Source organism: Monoraphidium neglectum, assembly GCF_000611645.1.
Source record: "Monoraphidium neglectum strain SAG 48.87 unplaced genomic scaffold scaffold01827, whole genome shotgun sequence".
Classification (NCBI taxonomy): Eukaryota; Viridiplantae; Chlorophyta; class Chlorophyceae; order Sphaeropleales; family Selenastraceae; genus Monoraphidium; species Monoraphidium neglectum.
Window position 1 is genome coordinate 3,718 of NW_014011801.1, and position 8,754 is coordinate 12,471.

Consider the following 8,754-nt stretch of genomic DNA (forward strand, 5'->3'; position numbering starts at 1 on the left):
GCGGCGGCTGCTGCTGGGGCCGTCCGCCCGCCGCGGCGCCGGGCTGGGCGGACGCGCGGAGCGTCAGCCGCTTGCGTTGAGGGGCGGCTGTGTTTGCCGCGGGGCCCTCCTGTGGCTCCTCCTTTGCCAACGGAGGCTGCTGCTGGGGTTGATTCTGCAGCTCCTCCCCCTGCTGCCGCTCCTGCCGCTGCTGTCGGTCTTGAGCAAGCAGATCCGTCTGCTTCCCCACGGTTGGCTGCTGCGTCTGCTGCTGTTGCTGCTGCTGCTGCTGCTGCTGCTGCTGTGGCGGCAGCGGCTGCTGCTGCTCGACCTGCATTTGGTCGGGCTGGTCGTCCTGGGAAACGTCACGCCCCCCAGCCTTGGCGGGGGCGCTTTGCCCCTGGCCAGGCAGCTTCTCGCCGCCTGCGCCCTCACCAGGCGCGGCAAGCAGGCCGCCCACGCCCCGGGCTAGGGCGTGGGTGTCGCTGCTGGTGTTGCTGCTGCTGCTGGGCTGCTGATCGGACACGTGTGTGAATGTTTGGCAGTCGGCAACCTCAGCGACGCCCATTCCCTGGGGCAGCAGTGCGCCCAGCCGCACTGGAGGACGAACACAGGCGTACGGGCTGCTGCTGTATGTGGTAAACATGCGCGAGGCGGGTGCAGGGAGGGGGGAAGGGGAGCGCAGCAAGTGATGATGGCAGCAGCGCCGTGCTTCCGACTCCGCTGGCGTGGCGGGTGCTCTTCGGTACGCTGCCGCACGCACTCCAAGGCCGAAATACAGACGACTGCGGTGATCCTGTGCGGGCTGGGCTCGGGGAACCCAGCCAGCGAGCCCGGGTGCCACAAAAAGGCCAGTGGGTGCGCACGCCACGCTCAGCACGGACCAAGCAGGTCTAGTGACCGCTGCGAGCGTTGTGATACTGGTCTCTATAGGCATACTGACCCGCTGCAGCGATCACAGGCCGCACAAATGCGTTTGGAGCCCTTTGCCGACGGTCCCCGCCCGCGAAGGTCACCACACGCTTATCAAAGCGGTCATATACAACCATACCGCATAGTGCAACACATGCCACCCATAGCAGGTGAAGACACGCCCTCCTTGCCTCGCACCTTCAGCAGAGCCCCGCGGCCCGGCTGCGCCGCATGCTCCGGGAATCAAAACCCCTCCAAGTTCTGTGTGGTCACTGCAGAGCGCCGATTGGCGGCCACACTCAGATCTGCGCGACAGCTTCGTGCAATGAGGCTTCAGAGCCGTGAGAAGACGTCTAATGGATATAGTTAAAGCTCACTGAAGACTTGAATACGCACCAGCATGACCGCTCCGCGAGGCAGCATGCCTGATGTCAAAACGGCGACGATGCATGTGTTTGACGCAGCCACACCCAGCCGACAATGGACTCATGGCCGTACGTGGCGAAGGTCTGCGCCATGCCCGCGTATCAAATGCGCGCTTCGCTGTGAACCCATGAGCCTCACTAGCCCTAGGTGGCCTGCATATCCTGCACTGGCGCCCAACACACAGTCCACAGTCCACTGACTCACCCTCCCAGCCTGCACCTTTTCTTTGTCCCACGCCTGTTTGTGCAGCAGCATCTGGGGCACTCTCTATTGCTGGCCAGAAGTTGCAAATGCAATGTGCCCGACTAGCACGCTCGCCCAAAGCTCCCAGCCCTGCACGCCACCTTACCCCTCACTCCTGACAGCTCAACATCTCATGCCCGAAATGAGCCTCGTGAGTTGGCATTGCAACCATCCCCACCTCTGCAAGCTATAGACCTCTTATCGCGGCTTGTATCTTAGTGAACATCATTCTTATGCTGCCATAGATGACGGATTGCACAGGCAAGTTCTGGCCAAAACAAACCTTGACGCACTGTTCCAAAAGCTCGTGCGCAGCTGCCAATCCAGCAGAGGGCGGCTCACACAAATGGTTTTCACTTTGCTGTCATGACGGGTGCTTACCGACATGAAGATGAAGTCTGCACAATTGCAGCCTAGCCGCTCGCAGCGGGCCCCGCACTGCTGGTGTCGGGGCCGCCTTTGCTACCGCCGCCGCCGCTGCCGCTTGTTTTCCCCCTCTGCATCTCGTCCAGCACGAGGGTCGCCTCAATCTGTATCTGATTCAGCCGCTTCAACAGAGGGCCCAAGTTCTCGCCGCCGCCTTTGCCGCCGCCGCCGCCACTGCTCCCATCGCCGCTGGGCGCAGCCGTCGGCGTGACCCCAACGCTCCCCTGGCGGATCTGCAGCTCTCGCCGCATCGCGTGGAGCGTGGCGAGCAGCCGCCCGGGCCGCACCACGTCGGGAGCCTCCTGCACCTCCGCGCCCGCTTCGGCGCCGCCGGCGCTCCCAGCCGGCACGGACCCTGGGGGACGTGCCGGGCCGGCGCCGTCCCAGTCCTCGTTGAAGGCCTGGGGGCCGCAAAATGAAAGTCAAAGCGTTGACCGGCGCGATGAAAAGGGGGATGGATAGTGGTCAGGATATGCAGGATATTCAGGTGTGCTGCCCCCCAGCAGTCATGAATGAAGCAAACGCTGTGGTTTTTGCCGTGGCTCTGCTCTTTCGGAGCTCAATAGCCAGCTGCTCGGGGACCCACTGGCCACAAGCCCCGCCACACACATGCATGTTTGCCACAGGTGCACACACCACGCCGATCCCCCCGGTCCACAAGGGCCGACGGCAGCAGACCCACCTTTCTCAGCAGCGCCAGCCGGCGAGGCGGCTCCCCAACCGCCAGCAGCGCCTGCAGGAACGCTGCGCAGCGGCGCGGCAGGTTGCCCCTGTGGAAGCTGAAGAAGCCGCCGTCGTCCGCAGCGGCCACCGCGGCGCTGTCGAGTGCGATGGACTTTGCATCATCCCTTGCCTCCGCCCCGGCGCCGCCGCTGCTGCTGCCGCCGTCGCCGTCGCCGCCTTCCCCCGCCGCCGATGGCGCCGCGGTCTCTTCAGGGCCAGACAGCCGGCCGCCTCGCGCGTCAGCGTCCGCCGGCGGGGCCGTCGCGGGCGCCGCCGCGCGGGCGGCCCTGCCGCCGCCCGTGAATTCGAGCCCGGCCTGCTGCTCCAGGGCGCGGAAGTGCAGGGCCCGCAGCTCCTCCCGCACCAGCACCAGGCGCGCCAGCAGGACGCGGTCCGCGACGACCTGCGGTGGCGATGGTCAATCAGTCGATTGACAGGGCCCCGGCGATCACGCTGCAGACTTTTGGGGCATTGGATTTGAGTGGATTCAAGCATGTGTGTGCCCGCAGACCGCAAAGGCCAGCCCGCACCACCACGTCCAAGCACGAACAATTGGACTCACATAAACAACATACACAAACGCGTAATGCATGCGGGCACTGCACACGCACGCACACACACACACGCACGCACACACACACGCACGCACACACACACACACACACGCACACACACACACACACACACTTGCACACACAACACACAAACACACACACACAGCACCGCAAATGCCTGCACAGCGCATCACCTTACCAGACCACCAATGGCGCCCAGATCAACACTCAGGTACGCCACACATATGCACACACTCTCAGCGCGCCCCCACCTCCTGGTCCTCCATATCGTCGACAAACTGGTTGGCGGTGGCGCTGAGCGACTGCATGTCCGCGCCTGGGACGTCCCCCTCGCCACCGCCCAGCGCGGTGCGCAGGACCTTAAGCCGGGCCGAGATGCCCTCGTGCTGCAGCGCGGCGTCCAGCACGCGCACCGACGGCGGCATGCGGAGGGTCACCTGGGTGTGCCGGGGGTTGCGAGGGAGGGGGGCATAAGGCTGGGCTTGTGCCAGAAGACAGTGGTCTGAACTTCCACCTGTTGTTGATGCTGCCTCTGCACACGACCGTCCAGAGAGGGTGAGCAGGACTGGTTACTGTGCCAGATGTCACGTTTCAGTGCTGAAGCGCGACGCTGTCGCCCCCGGTTGGCGCAAGCTGCATGCTCCCTTCGCTGCTGTGATGAGAGCTGCGCCGCCGGCGGCAACCGCATCCGCGCAACCCACGAGGCCCGCCGCACCTGCCCCAGCACCTCCTTCCGCAGCATCTCCAGCAGCTCGACCAGCTGCCCGTTGCCCATCTTCCCCGCAGCTTCTGTGTAGGCGCCGACCGCCGCCAGGAAATCAGAGTCGAGCCACTCGAGCCGCCGTGTAACCGCGCCGCGGACCGCATCGGCGAGCGCGACGTCGGGGTCCTCGCTGTAGATGTAGGCGGTGGCCTCGGATACGAAGACCTCGTGGCTGACCTCCTCCACGATCTCATCCAAGGTAGCGGCCGCGCGCTCGACGCCGCGGATCAGGGCGGCGCGCTCCTCTTCGGTGATTTCTGGCTCGGCTGCGGCGGCGCGGGGCAGCGTTCGCCGGCCGCGGAGGCGGCGCTTGGCGACGCTGTATGATGCAGTTGCTGCTGTTGTCAAGTTGCATGCGATCGAACGAGGGGAGGCCACCAGGGGCCCGGGGCCGGCGGCAGGACGGGCTCGGCACCTTGAGCGCCGATCGCGGCGGCCCGCAGCGGCGAGCGTTGCCGCCGCCGCCGGCGCCGCTTGAAGGGCGGCTGGTCGTGTATGTAAGACTTGCATGGTCGCTCTTATCCAACAAAAACACGGCTAGAGCTTCAGCGTGTGCGTGAGCGCGCGGATCCTCTCAAAGCAACGTTCAGTATCATATACTACAAAGCTCGGCCTCAACATAACTATAGGCTCTTCTTCTCATATACAGTATATTTAGCGCACCCATCAAAACCACTACAAAGCGTGATCTTGCAACCATGTCCGATCTTTCGCCAGCACACGGCAGCTCGTCAGAAGCAGAGCTCAAGGAGGCCAAATTTGTGGGCACGCTGCATGCTATCGACGACTACCTTGCCGCGTGCACTCAGCTGACAGCCGCGCTCAAGGGCGGATGGTTCAGCCTGGCACGGGCCAAATACGCAGGGGCGCCGGGCGCCAGTCTAGGGCAGGCGGCGTATCCAGGGGACATGCGGGCTAGTGCAGTGGTCAGCGTGGTCGAGCCCTCAGATCCAGACGACCTTTTTGACCGATTCGAGCTGCAGCGGGCAGCAGACGGCCCCAGCGTCAGCAGCGACGCCGGGGCGGCACCAGAGACCAGCGGCGGCGGCCGCGACCGCGGCAGAGACGCGGCAGCTGACCGCAGCAACGCCAGCGAAGCGGCGGCGGCGGACGGGCAGGTGCCTGCAGCCGGCCCCTCCGCCACAGGCAGCGGCAGGGGCTCAAAAGCAGCCGCTGACCCCCTGCAATGGTTCGGCGGCGGGCTGCCTCCTGCAGACCTGCGGCAGGCTCAGCGCGACTTCCAGGGCGCCCTGGCTGCGGCGGTCGCGGCGGCCAACCAGCTGCAGCGGCTACGGGGCCTCGCGGACGCTCTGCTGGACGGCGGGTCCACCGCGGGCAGCGCGGACGAGGCGGAAGGCGCGGCCGAGCAGCCGGCGGCGCGCGGTGGCGGTCGGGTGTTGCTTCGCGGGGCGCTGTTGCAGCCGTAACATGAGCTGGGTGACGCTGGACTGCTTGAGTGTCGTCGCGTCATGAGTGGGTGGTCGCGCCCCGGACATCTCCATTACCGGGCGGCTTCAACTACTTTGATGGTGGGTGTCATAAAAGCACGGGTTTCCATTTTTTTCCTCAACAGGCGCTTTCTTGTTCTGCCACTCCTGCCGTGTGGTTTGCATGTCATTTTTGTGCCTCGCTGCTGTTTGCAACACCGATCCTTGGTGAGGATTGGATCGCAGCACCCAAAACGCAGCATGGACTTGCAGCCAGCAGGTAAATCCTCATATGCATTCCCCATCATCATTACATTACATTACATTACATCACGCTTTTCCAGCAGCGAGGGGAAAAACCCTGGCTCCCCAAAGGGGTAACGCCCCTAACCGTAAAGGCCAGAGGAGAAAGCGGGTGCGGCCAAGTCGGGAATTAGTACGAGGGCGCACGCCTCCTTGGCAGGAGATGTAAGCAAGCCTTCTTCCAAGCGGGGCGGTCAGAGCAGCGGTCGTCCTGAATCATCAACCAAAAATATCAACAGCATGCAGCCCCCCTCTCGAAAGGGATATCCCTTTCGAGGCATCGATGCCTACAGCAGCATCAAGGACCTACCAACAGAAAACGCTTGTGCCCTGCCCGCCTGTGTGCTTGTCCTACCGCAAGTCTACTATTGGCCAGGCCAGCGGGGGCACTGGCAATCGCACCTCTTGGCCTTGGCGCTGCAGGCTGCTGGTGGGAGGGCCGCCCGCTTCCGATGCACGGCTTGTAGGCCGGGGTGATTCACTTTGGCTTGCTCCTGGAGAGATGGCCTGGCTAAGGTACTGTGGCCAGCGTGGAAACGGGTGGGCTGTGTGCAGGGTACCTAGTGCCTCCAGTGGCCGCCCCTCCCTGCAGCAAAGCGTGCCTATTGCGATGGTGGGGTCTGCGCTTGACACTCGCCACTGCGCTTGGCCCCTGCCACGTTGCACCCACACGGGGGCCTCCCCAACAGGCGGCGTCACCAAGGCCGCCTTGTTAGTTGGACCGCGTGGTGGTGTGGTCATCTGAGGACGGTGCAGCGCCCTGCTACAAAGTGTGAGAGGTGCAATCATCACCACGACAAGATGATTTTTATGCAGACAGCCATGCACGCACGGCAGTACGTTGCGTGTATCCGGAAAGATGTAGTGTCAGAATTCTATTCGTAACCAGATATAGACTGCCCACGCGCTCCACTGGCGGTGAAACCGTGGTGACACCATTCGCTTGTCGGTGACAATCCGCGCATGTTCCGCACCTGTTCCGCGTCGATTATACTTGAAGCACGTCGCATTCCTCTTGTCGCTCGATTCATCTAAGCTATCTCCTCTCTTGCCACCTATTGAACGTGATCTACCTGCTAATCGTCATCTGTGCCCCCAACAACCTACGGTGCGCGCACCAGACAGCTCAGAACGTCGTCCCTCCGTCAATGAACGATCAGTGAACAAGTCGTGTACACCACCCCCTGTTGACCTGCGGCGCGCACGCCGATCATCGCGCTGATTGCGAGCCATGGCTCCTGCCACGCTTCTTGCCGCCGCCCGCCGCAGGATCAGCCATGGCCTCAGCCAGCGACCTGCAGCCCCTGCCGGCGTCGCTCGGAGTGACAAGCATAATCCTGAAGCAGTGCGCCGGGGATGGTGGTGGCGCCCCACGTGGTGTTTTTGGGCAGCGAATCGTCCCTGACTCATCTGCTCCCCGGGAACGACGCGTGTGCGCAGCCAGCGGCCCGGCATATCCACCTCGCCGCTGCATCAACCGATAGCAAGCTTCTGACATGTGCACTCGCACCCGCGGCTTCCCAACAGCTATGTCGACACCGGCATCGTCCCGGAGGACGCCTTTGGTGTGGAGCAGTCGACCATCGACGCGGGCGCCCTGCCCGAGGGCGGCGTGCTGGTGGAGGTCCTGTACCTGAGTGTTGACCCCTGTGAGTGGGCGGCTGCTGCATGGCGTGTACCTGGCTCACCCCAGGAAATCTTGCTTGCTTGATGTATTTGTGTGCGTGTGTGTGCGTGAGTGTGAGAGAGAAAGAAAGAGGGAGTATGTGTAGGGGGGGATGGTGCGCGCGCGCATTGCGCACCAAAACAGGGCAGGAGATGACATGCAAGGGCAGCGCAAACTGCCTGTGACACATCTGTCAGTGACCTCTAGAGTGTCACTCCTGCTCGGTTCTCAACGCTCCGCACGCTGACGCCCCCCCCCCCACCGTCGCGCCGGCCCCATTGCATTCCTCTCCCTTGAAAGACATGAGGTGAGGGCTGCGAACGCGCCTGCCTCTGCCCTCAGGCCACTGACGCCCCGCCCCTCTGCCTGCCTTAGCAGTGCACCCTTTTGGTAACAAGCTCTGCCTCGGAAATGCACTGGTGGGTTCTGCCCTTGGTCTTCCCTGCCCAGCGCCATTACGCGCCGCGCCCTTTACCCCCACTCCCTCCACCCTGACCCCGCCCAGGGCCATCATGCGGGAGACCAAGGGCCACTATGCCGCTTCCTTTGAGGTCGGCAAGCCGCTCTCAGGCGGCGCGGTCGCACTGGTCAGGGCCTCCAAGGCTGAAGGTGAGCGGGTGCAGGGACATCGAGCACGCCGCCGTCGCTCGTCCGGATTTGTCATCCTGCAATGCATTTGGTGCAAAGTGGTTTGAGATGTATACACCAATACAAAGACGCATCGCTCTGACCAGCATGCCGCTTCTACTCAACCAATTATTTGGCCGCTTTCCTGCGCAATCCCAATGCAGGCTTCGCCCCTGGCGACGCCATCGTGGGCCGCGGCGCCCCTTGGTCGACCTTTGCCGTCCTCGACGCCAAGGTCCTGCAGGGGTTCAAGGTCATCCCCAAGCAGCTGCTCGGGAAGCTGCCCGTATCCTACTTCCTGGGCACCCTGGGTGCGCATTTTAGCCCCACTATGCAGCACGGCCCCGCCCCGCCCCCGCCCGCTCGGGGCCGCGCGCGCCCGCGGAGAGTGCATGCAGTGTTGTCCAAGCAATGATGTTTGGGTTGAGTACAATCCTGGCAGGTCGTGCTTCCAGACGCGGTACGATGTACCGTGATATTCGCATCAGCGTGGTGATGATGTGCCGTGCACACCCTGTTGACCCTGTTGACCAGGCATGCCTGGCCTGACGGCCTACAGCAGCATCAAGAAGATTGCAGAGCCGAAGAAGGGCGAGACGGCCTTCATCAGCGCGGCATCGGGCGCCGTGGGCCAGGTGCGGCGCGACATCGGGCTGCCGAGGACGCTGGGGCTGGGGATGGGGG

General features: G+C 63.6%; 4 protein-coding genes across 4 annotated transcripts in view; 2 read left to right on the plus strand and 2 right to left on the minus strand.

Annotated features, from left to right (window-relative positions):
* MNEG_9122 (hypothetical protein) overlaps nt 1-547 on the minus strand; it is a gene marked incomplete at both ends in the record, with an annotated part of 3,663 nt that extends 3,116 nt beyond the window's left edge. Inside the window, one exon of the mRNA XM_014042403.1 lies at nt 230-547. Coding sequence (XP_013897857.1) covers nt 230-547 — 318 coding nt within the window. The remainder of the gene's footprint in view (nt 1-229) is intronic.
* A 1,426-nt stretch (nt 548-1,973) lies between these two features.
* Nucleotides 1,974-4,557, minus strand: MNEG_9123 (hypothetical protein; the record flags this gene model as incomplete). Its single annotated transcript, XM_014042404.1, has 5 exons — nt 1,974-2,387; nt 2,669-3,112; nt 3,536-3,721; nt 4,000-4,366; nt 4,463-4,557. 5 exons carry the CDS (start codon nt 4,555-4,557, stop codon nt 1,974-1,976), a joined length of 1,506 nt encoding a protein of 501 aa, XP_013897858.1.
* A 188-nt stretch (nt 4,558-4,745) lies between these two features.
* Nucleotides 4,746-5,474, plus strand: MNEG_9124 (hypothetical protein; the record flags this gene model as incomplete). The annotated part of the gene is made up of 1 exon (XM_014042405.1): nt 4,746-5,474. One exon carries the CDS (start codon nt 4,746-4,748, stop codon nt 5,472-5,474), a length of 729 nt encoding a protein of 242 aa, XP_013897859.1.
* Nucleotides 5,475-7,854: 2,380 nt separating this feature from the next.
* On the plus strand, nt 7,855-8,485 carry MNEG_9125 (hypothetical protein; the record flags this gene model as incomplete). The annotated part of the gene is made up of 3 exons (XM_014042406.1): nt 7,855-7,862; nt 7,949-8,052; nt 8,235-8,485. The coding sequence occupies 3 exons, from the start codon at nt 7,855-7,857 to the stop codon at nt 8,483-8,485; spliced, it is 363 nt and encodes a 120-aa protein (XP_013897860.1).
* Nucleotides 8,486-8,754: the final 269 nt, after the last annotated feature.